Source organism: Diabrotica virgifera, chromosome 5, assembly GCF_917563875.1.
Source record: "Diabrotica virgifera virgifera chromosome 5, PGI_DIABVI_V3a".
Classification (NCBI taxonomy): domain Eukaryota; kingdom Metazoa; phylum Arthropoda; class Insecta; order Coleoptera; family Chrysomelidae; genus Diabrotica; species Diabrotica virgifera.
This window is the reverse complement of record NC_065447.1, coordinates 34,417,400-34,441,288: the sequence shown is the minus strand read 5'-3', so window position 1 is coordinate 34,441,288 and position 23,889 is coordinate 34,417,400. Positions and strand designations below refer to the sequence as shown.

The following is a 23,889-nucleotide window of genomic DNA, read 5'->3' as shown; positions in this document are numbered from 1 at the left end:
TTTCTTCATTATTTTTTGTTCCCAAGTAACTCGAGTAGAGCCATCAAACTAACGCATTATTAAAGGTCAAACTTGCTTTTGTTTTGTAATAATAGATTAATTTATTTCTAAGAAACGAAAACAATATATTTTTTCCAGTTGTAGACTTTTTTTTTAGATAAACTTACTACAAGTGTACCTTTTAACGTTAAAAACACAAATATTCTTATTTGAAAGCTGTATAATTATTTAAACAACCTATTTAAACAAATTAAAAATTTTTATAATAAATAAATTAATTTATTATAACAAAACAAAAGAAAGTTTACATTTAATAATGCGTTAGTTAGATGGCTCTACTCGAGTCACTTGGGAACAAAAAAAAGAATGAAGAAAACTGCTCCACGAGAAGCCGAGAAAATGCATTTTTTTAACGTATACCGATTTTGAACTTTGAGATTACATTTTCTCCAACCTAATTTTTGATTGGAAATTGGAATTTTGCTATTTTTGGCAATTTTCACTCGTAATATTGATAATTTTTATTATAATAATATATATGTTATGAGTATTTTAAAGATATGAAAATTGGTGTGGAGAAGAGGACATAAATAAAAAGGTGATGGTTCGAATTATGATCCTATTGTTTATATCTTTGCCGTAAATGCCGGTCAACTTTGATCGGTTGTATCTCAGGAACCACTCATCAGAATTAAACGTTTTTTCTTTTAGAAAAAGCGTCCTGCCACATTTTTTCCAATACCTTTTTCATGATTTAATTTAATATTTCCCGAGATATTGTATTTGTTTATAAGCCAAAAAATTGTCATCATTTTAAAATATTTCTGAGACCGCTTAAATAGTCAAATACAGTGTCTTTTTATACAAAAATCATAGTTATTCTTATGTATCATAATTATTGTGGTTATTATAGCGACCGTAAATTTTTAATTAACAATTCAATTGTTGCTAAACTGTTCATTCAATTTCCATCGGCTTCTGGAATTATAATCTATACGTAAAGAGCTTTTATATTACCAAGATATTTAATTATTGGTAAACAATTACTTATCTAAAATTTTAGTTGAAAATTAAATTTTTTTTTTGGAAAAACCTGCATTTTCCGAGGAAAATTTTCGAAGTAAATCGGGAAAAACACGTCTCTATGCAGAATTTAATTAGGGTGAATTTTTATTTGGGTGTTTTTGGTGTAAAGTTAAAATCTTTGGAGATATTGAGCAAAAATTGGAAAAACACGATTTTCGGGCGCCATTTTGTTTATAAAAAAAGTAGCACACTATCTGCGGACTTTGCATACCTATATTATTAATATATACAATCATAATATTCGATTTCAGCAATTGCTGGTAAATAACTTTTCGCAAAAATGGCCTATTCTTCGATAATCTGCCCCGACTATAAATAAATATCTTTTAGTCATTAAGAAACCTTAATACATTTAGGGCCGGTTGTTCGAACGCTAATCAACAATGATCATTATCAAATATTTAATTACTGTCACCAAAACTGTCAATGTCAACTTTGTTTGGGTTGCTAAAAACATAATTAATTACAATTATGAGATTTATTATTAATTATGTTAATAATTATTGTTATATTAATTGATTATAGACTCCACAGACTTTTTAACAACCCAAATAAAGTTGACATTGACAGTAATTAATTATTTGATAATGATCATTGTTGATTAGCGTTCGAACAACCGGCCCTTAATGATACACATCGTATTTCAAAGTCTTCCACAAAACTCGTATTCCAACCTATTATAACCCTGACCTTTTCAACAACTTTTGAAATCATTGACAGTAAAAATAGTCGTTAAATTTTGTTGTTGTTTTAACACCTTTTCCAAATAATTCAAATCGAATCAAAAGGTAATTTGGGGTTTTTCAGAAATCCAATTTGATTAACATTTCGACAGTTTCAGAAGATATACAGTGATGAGCGCGCTAATAACCGGCAAAATGACGCAAAATATGGAAAACATAATACATTGCGGAACAAAAAGAGATGAAACTAGTGGAGATCGAAATGATCGTTATAAAGGTATAAATTAACATTACATTACATAGTTTCCCACCTTTAGACGTATCAGAGGATATGACAACTGTCACTGTGACAGTAGAAGTTTATAAAATACTCCTGTCACAGTCGTCTAAAGGTGGGGAAAACTAATGTTAATGTATACGTATGTAACGACCATTTCCACCTCCACTAGTTTCATCTCTTTTTGTTCCTCAATGTATTATGTTTTCCATTCTTTGCAATATTTTGCCGGTTATTAGCGTGCTTCTCACTGTATAGAAAAAACACGTTTTGTGTGTATTAGTGATGCAACGAATATTCGTATTCGCATTCGCGAATGTTCGCATGTTTTTGCATATTCGCATTCGCGAAATTTGTGCGAATGTTTTGCGAATATGAAAACCAGAAAAAAAATAATTTTAGAGATAATATTAGGTTAATAAAATCAAAATCTTTTTTTATTAAGAAAAGGTAACTTAACCTCAAACATGCAGCTACTCTCAAATGGAAATTTGCAGGACACAACAGCAGACAAAGAAACGGAAGATGGAATGAAGCGATAACTCACTGGAGACCTTGGGACTACAAAAGAGGAAGGGGCAGATCACAGACGAGATGGTCGGATGACCTAAAAAGATACGCAGGGACCAGATCGACAGCATTAGCACTGAACCGAGAAGAGTGGAAAAATAAGGGGGAGGCCTACGTTCAACTTTGGACAAATGAAGGGCAATAGATAGATAGAACTTAACCTTGTATAATCACATTATCAGCCATCCCTTTTTTTGGTATTATGTAATAAAGCTTAAGATTCAGATTGATTTACCCTAAATATCAATTAACTTTTCTTTATAAATTTAGGAAACATTACAAAAATAGAAACAAATTTTAAAAAAACTGAATATTCGCATTCGCATCCGCATTCGCGAATGTCGGTAGCAGATATTCGCATTCGTATTCGCGAATGTTCAAAAAATGACATTCGTTACATCACTAGTGTGTATGCTATGAGCCCGTAGGTAGAGGGGATAATTAAAAATTCGCGAGCGCCAGTAGTGAAAAGTATGTAAATTTTTACTGGAAATTTGACGTTCTGCATTAAGAGTTACATATAATTTTTACTAAATGTCTCACGAAGGTTGTTGTATTAAAGACTGCCAAAATACTGGTTACAATAGTAACTGTGTATTCGAGAGATTTCCTGTCGCTAACCATAAAGTTACATTATTTGCGAGGGCCAAAAATTCCTTAGAATAAACAAAAAGTTTCTTCTGAATGAGATATGTATTTGAAATTAAAATTTTCGCTTTTTTCCACCCCTGTAACTGATTAAAATAAACAGAAATTTTCAGGGAATTTTGAACCTCGATAATAATTTAGTCTTTCATTCTGCTTTTAAATTTTTCAAATACACTTATTGGTTCTCTCAGGATTCAAAAAAAAGTAATGCATTTAAAAAGAGTTGGCCCGAAATTTTACGTTTACTCAATTAATTATTTAAGTGCAATAAATGCATAAGTTAATATTTAAGAAGTATTATACATACTATAATTATACTTTTTTGCAGAATAAATTTTTTTTAATATTAACTGTCAACATAAACTCCAAAACCATAAGCAAAATCTTTAATCATAATGAATAATAAATTCTGTTCTTACGGATATTAATTATTATCGATTACAATCCAATTACTTCTTTACGTTGTAAATATTACACGAGAAGAATTAAATAATAAGTTTGAAACAATTATTATTATTATTTGCTTTTCTCCTATCCTCTTTAAATTTACGACCAAAACAGGAACACTAGTCATCCGTTAGATGGCGATACCAGCCATACCAGCGAAACTCACAGAGGATGGGCAACACTTTTTTCTTTCCAGCGAAATTTATACCTACTAGTAATCCGTTCTTTCCAGCGAAATTTATACTAGTAATCCGTTAGGTAGGTGGCGATACCAGCGAAGCTCGGAGCGTATACACGTCAGGATGGCTCTAAGGCTAAGTGACAAAGGGCCGGGCATGTTGGCAGAGATAATCCAGAAAAATGGACACAGAGATTAACAAACTGGAGACCAAGAGAGAACAACGAGGAGTAGAGGCAGACAGCAGAAGAGGTGGACAGATGATATCAAACAAGTCGCGGGCAAGCAGTGGATAAGAATTGCCAAGAGTAGAAATCGATGGAAGCAAATGGAAGAGGCCCATGTCCAGCAGTGGACGAACATAGGTTGAAGAAGAAGAAAAAACACTCACCTTTGCATGAATTATCAACCTAAGTGTAGAAAATCAATCGGTCAACATTCTCTAAAAATCGAGATCAACCGTCGATCTTATTCTAATCTCAACACCAATTGCTTTTATGCAATATTATTCAAAAGTTCATTGACAGCAGCAATTATCTTGCGACTACAAAAAAAGCTCTCGTAGAATAAAAGAATCGCTGCCTGCACCTTTTAAAGAAAAGTGAATGTAAAAATTGATGAAACAAATACGGTACCAGTCTCGTGATTATCTTTAAAAAGTAAAAGTGCTGTTACATAATTAGATATTCAGTTCCGGAATTGAGAGCATGAAGGCATATTATTCATTGGTTCATTTTTGTTTGCGAATTTGCTGAATTTGTTGTGCGAAAAGCAATAGAATTGTAATTATATCGTTTGTTGTGACTGACTTTCTGCTCGTCCGGTAATTAGTGCATCAAAACTGTAGCAGACAGAAAAACTGATTATGAATTCGGATTTGGCATTAATTATGTGGAGTGAAATCATTATGAAACAGAACCTATTTTTATATAAATATGTGTATAGGACAGAAAAATGAGTTACAACTAGAGGATGATATGGTTATCTAGTCCAGGGTAATAAGGTTTTTTCCATGACACTTGAACAGCCAGGGTACTGAAGCGTTTTTTCGACAGGTAATACCTATCTATAAGAGCAAAAATTGTAACTATGTATTTCCTGCGTAGGATCTGGCGGCCATTTTTATTTATAAACAATTAAGTGTGAAAAAATGGCATTTTTCACTTTTTTTTCAAATCAATGGAAAAAAGGGAAACTTATGGTTTTTTTAGTACAAATATCTTCGAGATTATGGAAAAAGCTTTAAAATGACGTATTACGAAGTTTGACATACTCATTTAGTGTTAATATAATTGCGAAAAAAGGTCGGAAATACAAAAAAAAAAACAAAAAAAAAATTCGCAACAACTGTTGTAAAAATTAGTTACAGATTTGAAATTTTTGTCAAATAAGGGTTCTTTGGTGCTTAATATGTCATAAAAATTTCAAAGCGATTCATTCAATTGTTTAAATTTTATATTCGAATTGTTTATCCCACAGAGCATTTTTTTGCAATAACAAGTAAAAAAAAATGACGTTAAAACCATTCCACATGTGTCAAAGAAAGAGCATGAGCTATATTTTCAACTTTGTTTAAAAAAAGTGAATAAAAAATGCATTTATTAGTACTACATAATTATGCAAAAGTATGGTAAATCTTTCCTTATAAACTTTTTATTTTGTTATAGAAGAAATTATATATATTTATTACAATATTTTATCAATTATGATATAAATAACATTACTTGGTAGTTGTGCACTTAAATCAGGGTAAAAAAGTTAATTTTTTTGGAAAAAGTTATTCAAAAAGTTTATAATGAAAAATTGACGATACTTTTGCGTAATTATTTATTACCAATAAATGCATTTTCTATTCACTTTTTTAAATGTAGCTCATGCTCTTTCATTTGACACCTGTGGAATGGTTCTAACGTCATTTTTTTCTGACTTATGTTATTGCAAAAAAAATGCTCTCTGGGATAAACAATTAACTGAATGAATCGCTTTGAAATTTTTATCACATATTAAGCACCAAAGTACCCTTATTTGACAAAAATTTCAAAGCTGTACACTGTACACTAATTTTTACAACAGTTATTGCAAAAATAATTTAATTCAGACCATTTTTCGCAATTATATTAACAATACATGAGTATATCAAACTTTGTAATACGTCATTTTTAAGCTTTTTCTATAATCTCGAAGATATTTGTACTGAAAAAATCGTAAGTTTCACTGTTTTCAGTTGATTTGAAGAAAAAGGGAAAAATGTCATTTTTTGATAGTTAATTGTTTATAAATAAAAATGGCCACCAGATCCTACGCCGGAAATAGTTACAATATGTTCCTATGGGTATTACCTGTCGAAATACGCTTCAGTATCGTGGCTGCTGAAGTGTCACGAACAGGGTATATTTTTGTCTTATTACCCTGGCCTAATCAGAGCCAAGTTCCGATTATGTATAGGTCATGTATAGGTAGGTACCTTGAAACGAGAATCGAACAAAGTGGAAGGACAGAATTCGAAACAGAGGAAAGAGTTATGAAAGGAAAGAAAGTAATACAAGCTTTGAACTTTGAAGAAAAGAAAGCACAGCTATATAATGTAATAGCATCTTTAAAAGCGTGGTACTGTAGGGATGCGAAACCTCTCGCACTGGAAATGAACTTCTGACGAAGATCGGCCTGCATCTCGCACATAATGAATGAAAGAGTACGAGATATCATGAATAGGAAAACAAAACGTAATAGAAGAAATTCAAGAAAACAACTCTGTTGCTAATATGTACCGTGTACCAAGGACGTCGACAAGGACAAAGAGGAACCTCGACTCCCAAAATTGATAATAGAATGGCAACCCCGCGGAAAGAAGGAAAAGGGGCAGACCGAAAACTACCTGGATAAGTGGAATCCAGAAGACAATGTCTCTGGGAGAGATCTCGACCAGGAGATTGCACAGATCGACGCGGCTGGAGAATAGGAACCGAAAGGCGCAGGACGCTATAAACCGCTGATTATTTATTTTTTATTTCCATAAAATTATGAAACAAATTTTTTATTTCCATTTACCAAAAAACAAGCACATCTATGATGATTAGTGTGACCAACTAGCCCGAAAAATCCGGGACATGGCCCGAATTATGAAGTCGTGTCCCGGCGTCCCGGACAAGGCTTCCGGGCCATCCGAATTTTCAAAGTTTTGCTAAAATTATATTTTGAAATTTTGAATACGTTATTCTTCTAAGAATTCACATCAGATTGAATTCGTGGGACGAAAAAAAGTCAACAATTTCTAGAGTGTAATACTAACACCACGTCCAAAACCCATGCATTTTATTGGTATTATAGATTATAGTTCTACGGACTATAGGATATCCTATAGAACTCCTATAGTTCTATAGGACTGATCGGGTCAGAAATGAGGAGGTCCTTAGACGAATGGGGAAGAACCGAGAAGTACTAACCACCATCAGATCTCGAAAGTTGGAATACTTTGGACACATTATGCGAAATGAATCCAGATATGCCCTCCTACAAGTCATTCTTCAAGGAAAAATATTTCCAAAGCGAGATCCATGAAGAAGAAGAACATCCTGGTTAAAGAACCTCAGAACCTGGTTCAACACAACATCTGTGCAGCTTATTCGAGTTGCTGCAGATAAAGTGAAGATTGCCATGATGATCGCCACCATTCGTCACGGATAGGCACGTCAAGAAGAAGAAGATAGTTCTATAAATACTAGAACGGTGGATTTTTTTCGTTTCTGTATTTTAATTATCGTTTTCTTAAAAAATGGCCCGATTTTTATTGAAAAGTCCCGGATTTCAGGTATTTTTTTCAGCCTTGTCCCGGATTCGAGTGACTTGGGGTTGGTCACACTAATGATGATAGGCAGCTTAGACAATGTTCCTCGCATAATAAAGATTAAGAATATTCAGAAGAATTATGGGCCCTATAAAAATGGAAAACGGAGAAATGAGAAGAAAGACCATGAAAATTAAGGGAGAAAATAATATGTTAGATTTATTAAGCGAGAAACTGGGACACATAGGGATGGCTGGGACACATAGGGATGGCTGGAACACATAGGGAAAAGCGACCTACTGATTAAGAAGATCACCAGATGAAAGCCTAAATTGTGATCTATTTATTGACGGTTACATTACATTTGAAAAATCTGGCAAAGGCAAGTACTCGTTGGACTGACCTATACTAAATTTGAAATCCAGATGCAGTAAAAATAAACAAACCAAGACATGTAGATGCTATTACTAGGAGCACTCCCGAATCAGAATTTACAATGTATTTACATTGTAAATCCCAAATCATGATTGTAAATTATGGTATACTTTGTAAATTATGATTCGGGAGTGCTCCCTGTAGCATTTAACCTGTCTTTGTTTGTTTATTTCTACTACATTTTGATTGTAAATTTAGTACAGTATGTACTATTTTACTTTTCATGAGCATTTTTCAGTGCGTAACAAATGATAGGAAAAAGGGTAAGTCCGTGATAATACACATCTATGACATTTATTCTAACATGACATTTTAGTTAAATCTGACAGTTGTCACATTTTATTTTCAATTTGGAATAAAAACAAATCAATTGTGTTTCTTGTATTTATAAAATGGTATTTTCTTTGAGTTGTACAGTCTTATAAATTATACAGATTATATTTTGTAATATTATTATCTAATTAAAAAAAAATATTTTTTTATTATGGCGCCATCTATCGACAACTAGAATAACTAGAATAAATGTTGTAAATGTCTGTAATCACGGACGTGCCTTTTTTCTGTCACATACAATTTAATGCGTTAGAAAGAAATCGAAAAACTGTGCTGTGACGCACTGAAAGATGATCATGAGAAAAATAGCATTTTATTCTCTATGTTTTTGGAATTGCTGTCTTCTAACGATATAATGATGAACATAGATACAGTTCATCAAAATGATACCGGCAGTTTCGTGACGATTTCCGTTATCCATCAAGAACTGTCTGTATTCTTTTGCAAAGGAAATACGAAAGATAACAATCCTTTACATTAAATCAAATGGGGAAACTGATACAGACTGATCACAATGCAGATTACTAGATCTTTACGTCGACAATTTTGTTAAATAATTGGCTAGACATAATTTTTATTCAGCCACGCCTAAACGCACTACTCCTACTTTTTAGGTTAACTACAAAGTGTAAAACAATGTATACCAGAAGTACAAATGCTCATACCTTCACCAAAACCTCTCAACCAAATATCGAGCGTCACGCCACGTTAATCTCCATTTTTTAGAACCAGTCAGTCTTACATCCCCTTCCGTTGCCCCGTAAGTACGTTTATGTGTTGTGCGCCTACTCACACACACATACACACGACACACCGCTCAACTGACTGTTACAAGGTTATTCCAACAAGTTGTGCAGTGTTGCCACTTTTCTAATGGTTTTTTACCAACACGCTGGCTGGCATGACGGAATCTGGTTTTGCTTGATACATAGCTGAGAAACTGAAAATGCTTATGATAAAACTTTTAATGGCCATTATTTTTCTCTTCTACTATAAAATAATTGAAGGATGAAGTACCAAGAAACGTATATTTTAGAATTTTGTGGTTTAAACTATGCAAATAACATTAACCAAATGCCACATGAGATGTAATAAGTATGTACTAACATGAATGATAAATAAAACTACAGCTAAATTGTCTTTAGAAGTGGCGCAGGTCTCAAATATGAATAAGGCTAATAGAAAATTTAAATAGAATAATGTAAGCAACTAATTCAATTACAGTAGATGTGTATCTAAAAATCGTAATTATTTTTATGAACGATCGTATCTCCAAGAAGTCTACATTCGCAAAAACAAAAAAAATAACGTAAGATACTTGGAAGAATCAAATATGTTATCTACTAATCTTACTACTTCACACCATTTAATCAAAAAAATTTTAGGTTATGAGGACAGAAATTTTTTCCACAGGTACCCCAGATCGAGCAACCCCACGATTGCTGAGGTTTGGGGCCCGTTAGGCTCGCAGGCTTAGTGGTCAGATTTACAGGATGATAGGATGGTGAAGTAAGCAACTCATAGTTTGCCACATCGAAAGCCGGCACACAAAAAAACCAATGTGGAAAGCCAGTGACCAACGGACGGGCACATAATTTGGAGAAGAGGCAATTCTAATTCACAAAAAGAAAGAAAGAAAGAAAGGTAAACCAGGAAGAAAGGCTCATAACGTCACCCCTACTAGAGTGGGCATCGCTGAAAGGCCTCTCGGATGCTCCATTTCCCAGGGCATCCAAGACCAAACCAAGTAAAGCCTGCCCAACGTTATGTCTGCGATTGGGAACGGTGGAGGTAGCTTAGGGGTAAAGGTGTTTCCACGGGGAAAGCACCTTATTCCGGGGATCTCATCTCTTGGAGCTGAGATTACTTTGTTGTGTGTGATTGTGTGATCTATTATTTAATCTTTGTTGTATCCATAATAGATCTATCTAGCAAGTATGGTTTTTATTTTCCAAAAAACGTTTAGTTATTCAGCTTTAGTTATCCCAGTTATATTAAGTGCTGTTGTTCATTCAGACCCTAGTAATTTCTACTAGACTCAATTTAAGTAATAGCACATGCAGATGATATAGCTAGCTCATAGCAAAGACGAAGATGACGCTTAAAACAGTTATCGAAAAAGAGGAAAGCCTAGAAGATGGCTGGATGATGTAATAGAAGATGGCTGGATGATGTAATAGAAGATGGTTGGATGATGTAATAGAAGATGGCTGGATGATGTAATAGAAGATGGCTGGATGATGTAATAGAAGATGGCTGGATGATGTAATAGAAGATGGCTGGATGATGTAATAGAAGATGGCTGGATGATGTAATAGAAGATGGCTGGATGATGTAAAAGAAGATGAACAATGAATGTTGAAGGCTGGTAAGTTCAGTGCAAGGACAGGAAGAAATGAATAAAAACGATTGAAGCAAAAACACACAGCAAGCTGTATATAAATGACCTGGAGGAGTAATTAACCTCACTTAAGAAGTGATTCTGAACGCAAGGCGTCAGCTATAATCTCTAGGAATTGTAATTCGAATGAATTTTTATTAACTCAATAAACAATTAAAATAAAGTTATGTTCGGTCCTATAAAGCTCTTGCCGTTTTGTACAATTTTTGAGAGGGAAAAGAAGTATGTACTAACTTCTTGAACATGAACCAATAGAAACGAATTATCTCCTGGTTTTGTTCCAGACGAATTTTGTATACAATAATGTTGTTTGTAACAAAATCGAAACGTTTAGATAACGTCAAACGTATTTTTAGGCACGAACCGTAAACAGGCACGTCAATCCTCTTATGGGATAAAAACAAAATTTACTGGTAGTAATGTCGATAACGATAATTAAAATAAGCATATCAGAATGACCTTTCGCATTATTAAAAGATAAGAAGATAACTGAAAAAATATATTTATGAAATGGAAAAATGGTACATCGCCTGATAACAATATCAAAATAATTGGTTCAATGAAGGCTTCTTTCTATATTTGTGGATGTTTCAAACATAAAAATATATTTTATAACACAGCTTTAGTTAGTGTCTTAGTTTAATCAAGAAATTGATTGTTTGTCCTTCAAGCTTTATTATAGGTTTTATTAAAAAATATTGACTATAGATAATAAATTTGAAGCAGGAAATAGACACTATAAATAGATCAAAGAATCGGAAAATAGAACTTCATTTAGCAACTAATTTTAATTTAATAATGTGGAATTCTACAAACACTTGTGAACACCATTCTTTAGTGTGTGGTTTTGGCGCTGCGGCGCCAATGAGAGAAGTCAACAAAAATATAGACCCTAGTGCCCTAGTCTTCAAAAGCCTGCGCCAAATGATTTCAATTATTTGGCGCAGGTCTCAATCTAGCGCTCTATGGAGAAAAAACTCGATTTCCAATAGACGGCCATAAAGGTCTGCTCGAGTTTACTACCCCTTTGGAGGTTAAAGTATGGCAATTCTAGCTGTAGATAATGAAGAGTAAGAGTAGAATTAACGCAGACTCACATGAGATGATCTCACTTAGGCGGATTAGTCACAGACAGGGTAAGACAGCCAGCTTCCTTCGGTAGTTATTTGGAAAATTCGGTGCCACTAACACATAAACTCTTCACTCTCATCATTTATCTAGATAATGCTTCACTCCTCATTGTACTCAAATCTATAAAATAGATCTTGATGATATTGAAGAGACGAATTCTAGGTAAAATCCTTGGTAAAGTAAGAGTTTTTCATCAACAAGCTTTAACCACGTTGTTGGCAGGTCTAAGAGAATCCCTAGCATGATTATTATCAGATCCCTGATACCACAAAATCTTGCTATCCAGTATATTCAGGAAGAAAACAGTATTGGATATCTCAAACAATATCGAAAAATTTCACGAATTATTATTTATCATATTCTAACAAATCATCTGCGTAACTTTATAAAATGAGGTAACTTTCATAAAATATTTGGGAGCAAATATCAAGAAAGGCAAACACCTGAGGGAATGGTTTCACCGCGTAGAAATCTTTCGTGTAGTAGTTTTCAAAGCTACAATTGCTATTTGGATCGACAACAATTTAACACATACACCTGCTCTTACACGATGGCAGCTGCCCAAGATAAAGATGAGTTTCCCAAGCCGCATCCATTATTTAGGCCGAACCAGGGATCGAACCTGCTTTGGGAGCACGCCAAATAGAATTCTATTTTAGTGACGTCACGTTGCCTAGCAACCGTCGATTCTCCCATTATGAAATTCTATTTTGTGACGTCAGCAAAATAGAATTCTATTTTGCGTGCTCTGGGAACTGAGTCGTCTGGTTTGACAAGGTAATACCATAGCCACCGAACTACGCCATTCGATTGTTCTGAAGCTAGTTCCTAATTCACAATTTCACTTCAAAATAAGTTTTCAAATTTTCCGAACTGGTCATCTAAAGTCAAATAAACGTATTTTGAACTGAAATTGTAATTCATTATCAACAAAAATAGTAAATAAGATATATCTAGTTACTATTTCTTACCATAATACTCACTATTTCATTTCTATAGTTGCTCTGCTCGTTATTCGTAGGATACCGGAAGAATAATTTACTTTGTCCGACCTATAAAAGAAAGAATCAAATTGGTTATGCATATTGGAAACCTCCGACCGGTATACACTAGAACGATTTATCGTAGCGATGTGACTGCGCAGTTCGTTTGTGAAGTTTATCGGACGTCCATAGAGTGTCCATACGTTTACAAAATTTGAACCGACTGTCAGTTCTCTAGAGAAGCTCAGACTTGAACATGCCGATGTTTAGTTCCTTCTTGTAAGTCCGCAGGTTATTTATTTTCTTTACTACCGTCCGGCGTCCCCCTATTGGCCGTATCGACTTCACTCTCGCCGAAGTCGATCGAGGTTCAACAAGTACGAGAGTGTAGACTGCCACCTAGTGTAACTTTGCCTCACTTCGTTTCGTTCTACTTCCATTCTCTGTCGGTCTGGCGTGTCCGAGTCAAATGGATCTTTGTCGGTATCGCACTTCCTCGCGAAGTAGAACGAGTGTGTAGAGAGGGTACTTCGGACAACTTTGGCGAAGTAACTTCGCCGAGAGTGTGGAGCCCGCTTATGGATCAATAGGTTAGTACTTAATAATTAGCCTAGTATAGGCAGCATTTTCCATATTGTGGTCGCAAAGTCTTTACTTTTCTTATTCCACAAGCTAACTTTATTTCTATAGCATTGGATACCATGTTCCCATTGAACAATGTTTGGCCTAACTTCCCTCTACACATTACCAACACTACGATAAAACTGTGCAATCGCGATCGGCAACGATTTATCGAATAAATTTTGTTCCTGCCTGCCAATCTTTGCAACCAATCTGCGCTAATTTTCGTACACAACATCGATAAAACTGCATAAACGAACTGCGCAGTCACATCGCTACGATAAATCGCTGTAGTGTATACCGGCCATTAGGTATACGTGATGAAAGCAAGTCACATATTCTAGAATGCAAATAAACGGCAAATCTTTCAAAGCAAGATACTTAAAAACTGTTCCTTGAACTATTGTACTATGGAAATATTTTGTTTTGACTGTTAGATACGGAAAAACACAACTTAATCAGTTTTGCATTCACATAATAACAAAACGGATACATACATAAAATTATATTGTATAATTATTTCATAGGACAGCGCAGATCTACGCTTTTTTCTAAAAAAAAAACGACATTTACAGAGGACTTTCTTTTTCTTCTTTATCCTCATTTTAAAAAACATCACACAGATCTTTACTAAAGTACCTAATAAATTAGAGACCCGTACCTAGGTACTAAAGTTTGGTTTTCCAAGGCCGTAGATAGTCTGTTCTATGCCCTAACACTGTAGATATTATCTAGGCAGGTAGCCATGGAAAATTTTGATTGGGGATTCCGAACAGGGCCGGTTCTACTAAATATCAGTCAGTAAAAATAGGCAATGGGAGAAAGGAGAAACAGAAAAATACATTCTGAAGATGAAACAACCTGACGAAAATGTAAGATACACATCATGTACTCATCATAATCACTTTTGACATCATTTACGTAGCAGTATATTGCTGTAAATAGGCATCAAATACGGCAATACGACCAAAAATGGTTCCAACAATCACATTTAAAAAAAATCCACGGAAGTATGTATTTCGAAAATAATTTTTTAATTACTTAATATCACTTAGCTGAGTTAAAAAATAAGATTCACATTCAGTGAACACGCATGTTTTGCATCTTTATTATGGCATGTGCAGTTGCTTTTTCTCTTTCTGCCTCTAGATATAGGAACAAGTTAAAAAAGCCACATGATCATAAAACAATAAAAAAAATAAAATACATATAAATCAAAAATGAATAACCATTTTCAATTTAATTTTCAAAATACATATGATTGCAAAAAAAATAACTCAAAACTCAGATGCTTAAAAGCTTCAGGACGGTTCTGTTTCACCACTTAACAGGTACCAAAAGCAATAATATAAAACTACAGCTTGAAGTCACAAAGGGATTTTAAGGTAATAGTAGAAAAGTAGTAGGATTTAAGCCAAGTGTCCACAGACCCGCATCGTACGCAACGGATTTTAGTTTCGACAATCGATAATGCGATCCGTACGATGCGGATCAGTGGACGCGGTTACGTAAGTTTCTGTACAAGGCAAACTAAAATCCGTTGCGTACGATGCGGGTCTTTGGACGCTTGCCTTTAGGCAGAAAAGAATCGCCAAAGTGATCAAAGTAGAAGAATATTATATAAGAAGATTGGGCACTTCCACATTAATGGTGCAAATAAACTTATTATTGAATTGGGCGATGATAGTGACGAAGAAAATACGGAAGAAGGAGAAAATGAGTTAAGTGTATCAGTATTTTAATTGTTGTGTTGTGCAATTTATTTTCGAAGCATAAGTGTAGTAATGAAAAGACTCCGGTTAAAAAAAAATTTTAGATTTTGGATTTTTAATAAATAAAAAAAGAACGGGGACATGCTTGCATTTTGTGCTGAATTTTAAAAGTTTTGAAGTATACCTAAAGTAATTTTAGATCTAACTGTGTTTTTATAAAGTTCTTTTAGTATCAATACTTCTAACAATAACAAGATTAATTAAAAAAGCTATTCTACATCAGTTATTAATGCAAGCATGCGGTAAGAGGGAGGGTCCCTGTGAGGTTAAATGTAATTAAAAAATTGATAAAATTAATTTTAACACATACGATGTTATGTTCTGCTTTAACGGTATTTACCTAAGTATAAATAAATATTTTTAACTACATATTTAATTACCAGAAAAAACCAGCTGCCGGCCTATAATAGCTTAAAGAAGAACTACCCAAAGCTACAAATCTTACCTATTACACTAGATAGATTGCTTGAACAATAGGTATCTAGTTTGACGTAAAAATTCCTATATTATTAGGATTCGGTAATTGTAATGTTGGGGCCACAGTAACGTCTAATGTCGTTAATTAACGCATTATTTGCATTAAAGAGATGGCAAATAATGCGTTAATTAACGGCATTAGGCGTTATTGTGGCCGCAGCATAAGAAGTTGCACGTCCCGCTAAAAAATTGCTTTAACTGTGTGGTAACAAATCTCGGTTCATCTATCGGCTTTTTTACAACATTTTAATAGTTTCTTCTGAAGTGATGACGAAACTAAAAAAATACACACGCACATAAAATCTGGTTCTCTCATAAATCATATGAGCCGACCGGATCGAGTAGGAATGTGGCAACATGGGATTCGTTTATCAAGTCATTTGAATTTCAAATTTGCCACTAACCGTGAACAATTTATAAACAAATGAAACAATATTTTAGAGATATAAAAATTATTAAGAATAACGCACTCAGTGGTTACAATGTGTAAGAGGTTGGTTATTAATAAGAAATGGATTACAAAGGATATTATTTATGAATCTACTTATTAAATTTTTAACATAGCAGAATACACTGCTCAATTTTGTTTTTGAGATCTACACTAATAGTAGGCCAAAATCCTGCTCGTCTTAAGGTCGCGTCATATTATAATGCACGTCGCGTTTTCGGCACGTAGCGTTTCGTTTGCGAAATATAATTTAATGGTTTTTAAATTGAACCATTCATATTGTGCGTATAAGACACGTAACGAGGGTATAAGACACGTTACGTCTGCGTTCGGTTCATTCCAAAACAATATTTTTCGGATGTTGACAGCTACGGGTCGTTTTCCCCTCGTTGTTTATTTAGGTATTTCTTTGAATTTGATACAGAGTATTTAGACCGGTCAGTATCGTCGCCCTCGCTAGCGAAATTATTCCTATTCAATTTTTTGCACAAATTTACTCAAAGAGAGGTTCTTATAACACATCCACAGGGTGCCAGACGGTGCCGTGGTCGAAAAATTGTTTACAACAATCTTTTTTAAACAAATTCACAGAAATATTTTTTCATTCGAGCAATATTTTTTTAGATATTTTGGGTAATTCTGAGCAAAAAAGGTTTCTTGTCATTTTTCTCTTAAATTGCGAAAATGGCTATTTTCAAGGCTTAATAACTCGATTAAAAATTATTATTATGAATTTCAATAAGTGACCAAATCAAGTTTCAAACAACTTCTTCAAGGTCCTGAAGAGATTTTTGTCATTATTTTATTACAAAGCTGTTATTTTTAACTATTAACAATTACCGCTATAGTCCAACTGTACGTCGCCCTCGTTAGCGAAATTAGATTTTTTTGCACAAACTTACTCAAAAAGAGGTCCTTATAACACATCAACAGGGTTCCGGGCGGTGCCGTGGTCTAAAAATTGTTTAAACAATTTTTGTTAAACAAGTTCACAAAAATAATTTTTTATTAATAATTTAATTAAACCCAAATTAATAATAATTTGAGTTATTCTGGGCAAAAAAGGTCTCTTGTGATTTTTCTCTAAAACTGATTGTTGTCGAGTTATATGGCCATTTCCGCATTTTTGCAAGATACGTTTTTTGCTAAGAATAACCCAAATTATCTAAAAAAAAATCGTTCGTAATGAAAAAATTATTTTTGTGAATTTGTTTAATAAGAATTGTTAAAACAATTTTTTGACAAGGGCACCGCCCGGCACCCTGTGGATGTGTTTGTTATAAGGACTCTTTTTGAGTAAGTTTGTGCAAAAACATCTAATCGAAATAGTTTCGCTAACGGGGGGCGACGATACAGTTGGACTATAGCGCTAATTGTTAATAACTAAAAATAACAGCTTTGTAGTAAAATAATGACAAAAATCTCTTTGGGACCTTGAAGAAGGGGTTTGAAATTTGATTTGGTCACTTATTGAAATTCATAATAATACTTTTAATCGAGTTATTAAGCCTTGAAAATGGCCTTTTCGCATTTTTCAAATTTTTAATCGCATGTAACTCAACAACAATCAATTTTAGAGAAAAATGACAAGAGACCTTTTTTGCCCAGAATGACCCAGTTTATCTAAAAAATATTGCTCGAAATGAAAAAAATATTTTTGTGAATTTGTTTAAAAAAATGTTTAAACAATTTTTCGACCACGGTACCGCCCGGCACCCTGTGGATATGTTATAAGGACTTCTTTTTGAGTAAGTTTGTTTAAAAATATCGAATCGGAATAATTTCGCTAGCCGGGGCGACGATACTGCCCGGTCTAATTTAAAAAGTAGTTTTCGAGGCAATTTGTCATGTAAACATGTGTTGTGACAATAAACACATCTGCACCGCACCAAATTGAAACCAACGTAAACGTTCTATGTATGATAATGTGAATGGGCAGTCCGATTGCCGGTCTGCAAACGCTACGTGCCGAAAACGCGACGTGCATTATAATATGACGCGACCTTTAGACAACGGTTCAGTCCGAGGTGCCCTTCACCATGAACGCTTCACAAATGAATTCCAAAATTTGGAGACGCATAGTGGGAATTATAATAGTATGTAGTACCAGCGATCTAACAGACTAATTAATATTCAACTAAGCGGGAGGTTATTGTTCGAGATGTGGAATTACATAAACAAGGGATCATTTCATGAAACAGGTTGATCCCTTGGTTATGGAATTACATACCTCGAACAATCAAACATTACGAACCTCGAATCATTTTTGACTTAATTTTTGGATTTTTTCCAGCTACTTTGACAATATTTAGCAATAATTTGTAGATCGCCATATTCAAGTAATGGTCTTTTAATTTCTTGTAACTATTTAGGAGTAACTGCTAAGTTACTTCCTAATAAATTCATTGTGAATTTTAAGTTCCTCTTCCAAAGTATCTTTTGTGTCAGGTGGATAGACGGGTGCTCTATCCAGAGTATCCGCCATGAATAAATTTGCGTGGAGTATACAGTAGATGTCACCACTTATAAGAAGAGAAGAATGATTGGCAATGGCATTGTTCGCAATCTGTCTTATATGTATTCGAAAGTATCTAGAGTAGAGAAAATAACCGAAATACCTAAAAACTAGAGGCTTTAATCAAAGTATAGTCCTTGTAGTCCTCATACAATATAGCTCTCGACCTGGACTGTTACAAAGGAAAATATAGTAGTACATACTATCAAAGACAGAAAAATGAATGTAAAGACAAATTAATGCTGAACATTAAAACTAACAGAGAAGACAGTTTCTTCAAGAAACTAATGGATTCGTAACAAACCAAAAGTGACAAAAAGTGTCTCAACCCAATTAGCAAATCTTAAATGGATGTTCACCTGGTATACCCTAAGGCAGAAGGATGAAAGATGGACCAAGATGATTATGAATTGGAGACCATGGAACTACAAACGAAAAATGGGAGGCCATAAATACGATTGTCAGATAACCTGAAGAAACGCGCCGGGTACAGAATAAAAGTTATAAATATGAATAGTCACCAAAAGGTCATATTTATGTATAATAATTGTAAATTTAGGATTATTCTTTGTAACCTTGTAAGAACTTCTGATAATGGTTTCTTTAAGTGTTACAAGTGGCTTATGGTCTGTTTCAACCTGCACTTTTCTGTCATAAATATATTATTTGAAATTACAACCGAATTGAGTCACATAAAGCCTCAATTTGTGCATATCTTGTTTGGGTCAGTGAAATACATACATATATACATTCTTCATAAGTTACTTTTTTAATTCCAGAATAAAAATGGATCCTCCTTTGTCCAGCCTTTTTAAAATAGCATTCTGATGGAAGTCCTCACATTAAAAACTTTTGGTCTGAGACAAATATAAAAAAATATGAGACTTGGCAACAAAGCAGTCTATTCTTCAGTAAGTTGAGACCCTACTACTTGTTGCATGAACAATGTGATGGATCATTGTTAGCTTACCTAGACATGCAAAGGATATCAGTAATACCTATAACCTCGAGATGCATATTACTTATCACGATATCCAATGAAGTATTGGGAAATATTGTCTTCCAGAGTTATGAACTCATGCAAGATGATATGTGGGTAAATATTACCATTTTCAATGTTAACTAGGGTAAAGACATTGTAATTATAAAAATAATCTTTGGATAACTCCTTTATAATTTGTATTATTTACGAATATAGTAAATACACACATTTGATAAACGAAAAAGTGTACAAATACTTAAACATATAAGTAAAATAAAATAACATACAACAAAACGGGATAATAAAATCAGTAGGTACATATATTCCATATTTCCTTTTTTAGCAGATGGTGACACTGACTTAACACACATAAGTTCTACTGACAACAATTAACAGTTAGCGAGTAAGTCCACATGACAGACTGCAGATTTTTTTGCACTTTCAATTGCTTTTTTATGATTATCATTGTATTTTTGCTGAGGTACCTACGCTGAACTACCTACCTATGCTTCTTTTTTTAGCTCCTTAAGAGTATGAAAAAATAATTATTGTCTACTGTCATGAAAATAATTGTCTACTTTCATGATTAAGAAACAGATGAGCTTGGGAAACATATCTGACTTAGCCTGTACAAGACTGTAAGACGAGTAAGTTAGAACTAAAAATTAGCAAAAGCTAATTAGGTGATTGAACAGTTAGAAGTTTTTGGGTTACTTCCCTTACAAACGTATCAAATCCCCTGTGTTTATAAGGCATGACTACCTCAAAAAATGTGGAAAACTGTTAAGGTACGTATCCATACGTGGGTGCTCCGTGTAGCAGCTCCACCTAGTGGATACGTTGGTGCTCGCCGCTCACCCTCTTTAATTCAACCGGTTTATGTAGGGGAACGCGTGCCGCATCCATTTGAGCAGCTACACCGAGCACGGAGCACCCTCGTATGGATATGTACCTTTACACATACATTGGAAACAGCACCGCGAGAAACAGGTGCTGATTATCCAGTTTTTCAACAAGATTTGGCTAGAAGTTTCAGCAAGATTGTTAAATTGTTTTCAAGAAATGTTAAAATAATCGTATTTACCTACTTTCAACCAAAATTGTGGTCAATGCGCTAATATAGTAGTTAGTAGATAATATAGTTTCAGAACTATATTCATAAACTGAGAAGAGCTCAAGATAACGAGGGGCTCATCAATCTCATCTGTCAGAGAGATCAATATCTTGATCTTCCCAGGAAGTAACATATTTTATGAACTGTCGTTGGTATCTGTCAAAATTCTCTTTCCTCTTCTCTTCTCGTCTTTCGGATGTCTTTTAATTTGTTTGAATGCATTTAACCCTTAAGTACTAACACCTCGTCTCTCAGACGGCATCGCTTGTCGAAAGTGGGATATTACCCTTCCTAGAAAATTTTGAAGGTCACCCGTTCATGACTTTTCCAAGTTGGGTTGTTCTTTAGTAGTACTGAATTCGGCAATTTGCTGCAGGTTGCTATTCGAAAGATATTTAGGCTCAAAGTGTGATTTCCGTCTAATAGATGGTTAGTGTTTGTGCCCAGTTCGTCATTACACATAATGTGCCCCAGTTCGTAAAAAAAAACATCAAATAAGGGAATGAACACCCTGAAGAAACTCTTTTGAAATGTTTTGATGAGGTAGAAGACGACATAAGCGAAGTGGAATCATTTTGTGATGAAAATGTTGCCACTGACTACCATTGCTACACTGTACCGACTATTATAGTACCTGTCAGTTTTTTTTGTTTTAACATTTTTTAAAAACCTTTTTATTTTCATTTTTCATACTTTCTTTAACTCGATTATAAATTTTTATTAAGATTGTTTAATTTGTTTAATTTTTATCACACTTTTTTTCAGGAGTAAAAAGGTACACAAACAATCCTTCCATTCTTGTTTAATGTTTTTTATTTTAATAAATACAGAAAAATTAGATTAATTACTATGTTTTTTAGATAATCAATACTTTCAGTAAGTCATGGAGATATTTTTTTGCATTAAAATATTTAACAAAAACAAAAATTACCACTAAAATGTTGGACAACATCAAGTTTAGGGCAACGGCCATGCAACAGCATGAATTTTATGAACATTGTTGCCATATCTGTTTATAATTTAGACATGAATTTAGACCTTATTTAAAATTTATAATTTAGATGTTTAAAATATTATAAAAAATATATGTATTTTGAATAAATATATTTTGAATATTTTAGAACATTTAGTTTAGTTAAATTTAAGTTCAGTTTAATTTAGTGTATTCTTAGTTTTATTTCATAGGTTAGTTTCTTTTTATTACTACATATTTAGTATTTTAGATTTATAAGTTTAGAAATCTTCACATTGTTTAGTGTTTCTATTAACTATTGCCACTATTGATTTTTATATAATTTTAATGCTTTTAATATATTTTCTGATTTATATCTAACATTTGTTTTTGATTTTGAAATTATATATTGTGTTCTATTCAATTTTGAATTTTAGATGTTACAGTAAGAAATATTTTATAACATGGCAACACTGTCAGTGTTTTTACATTACCTCGAATGTCAACTACAAATGTGGTTGTTTGGTTGCCCTAAACTTTATGTTGTCCAAAATGTTAAACCCGTCTGTCAGGCGGTTAGTTAGTGTTTACGCCATTGATTTAAGATGTTAGTACTTCCACAGATAAGACAAAACAGTCATGTAATAATTATTATACTGTCATTTAAAAAGACTAAGCTGAGAGCGGTTTAAGTTTTTTTTGGAAAGAAACTACCTGTGGTATTACCCAAACCATAGATATATAATACTCTAGATTGCGCCCTGCGATCTTAAAATGGGTGACGCTTGCGACAGAGATAAATGAGCCTATTTGGTCGGCAGTTTCTTTTTAATTTAAGGGGAATATTGACGACGTGAATATCCCACTTTATCGAGTAATATGTGCTGACAGTTGGAGCAGGTGGTGACGGGAAATGGTCTTTGGTCTTCGGACGTGGATAATCGTGGTTCGAATCCCATACCAACTTTACTTTTTTTATTTTTATTTAATCGATATTGCGTTTATTAGATATTTTTACATCTGAAAAATGGACCTAAGTAAATCTAGCAGATAATAAATGTATGTATAGTAAGTTAATATTTTAATACCTACATAATTTGTGAACTGCATAATAAAATAAAATTCATTCGTTATTAATATAAATTCGTCCTTATTCGAATGATGTGAATGTTTGTTTTGCTTCTACTTTTTTAAAAAATTGTAACAATAGTTTCATAAATAAAAATAATGTCTAATTACTTATAATTGAATCGGTCATTTCAAAAACAGCAAAGTCCACAATTTTCAGAAACTAACTTTTTGAGCGGAATAGACTCCTTAAGATAAACGTTGTGTGCAAAAACGACACCAGTCTAGTAAAAACATTAGGAACAAAACTACAATATAACTCTGAATTTTGATGTCATCCATCTTTCGACTATATAGTTAGTTTTCTTTGCTCTTCTGTAAAATTAGGAATATGTGACTCGTGTTGTTTTTGAAATGACCGATTCAATTAATAAATCGATGGTACATAATGTTGATATTAATTATTGGTAATTTTTTACGAATATTTTTAACAATTACTTTATACTATTCTACAATTAACTTATTAAAAAAATAACATTGGCTTTTATATTTTGAAAAATCTATAGGTACCTACACAGTTTTTCTTATTTGTTATATATTTCTTTGCATAGATTTACTTTAGAGATGTAATAATATTTAATAAACGCAATATTGATTAAATAAAAAATAAAAAAAGTAAAGATTGGTATGGGATTCGAACCAGGATTATCCACGTCCGAAGACAAACGACCAGTTCTCGTCGCCATCCGCTCGAACTGTCAAACCATCTAAAATACTCGACGACAGAGTAGGATAGTGACGTCGTCGATACTCCCCTTGAATTAGAAAAAGACTACCGACCAAATAGGCTCATTTATCTCTGTCGCAACCGTCACCCATTTTAAGATCGTAAGGCGCAATCTAGAGTATTATATATCTATGACCCAAACAGGTATCCAGCAGGTTATGGTACTTGTATTCAATCACGGACCACGATTGCCAACA

At 33.5% G+C, this 23,889-nt stretch overlaps 1 protein-coding gene across 7 annotated transcripts in view; it reads right to left on the bottom strand.

The window, feature by feature from the left end:
* LOC126885664 (protein TIS11) overlaps positions 1 to 23,889 on the bottom strand; it is a 234,259-nt gene that overhangs the window by 30,454 nt on the left and 179,916 nt on the right. For 3 of the 7 annotated variants that reach the window (XM_050652359.1, XM_050652355.1, XM_050652353.1), the window contains exon 2: positions 12,945 to 13,025. The exons of 2 other annotated variants lie outside the window; for them this stretch is intronic. In XM_050652359.1, coding sequence (XP_050508316.1) covers positions 12,945 to 12,947 — 3 coding nt within the window. In that variant the 5' untranslated portion in view covers positions 12,948 to 13,025. The remainder of the gene's footprint in view (positions 1 to 12,944; positions 13,026 to 23,889) is intronic. 2 more of the 7 variants (XM_050652356.1, XM_050652354.1) reach the window with 1 other exon arrangement.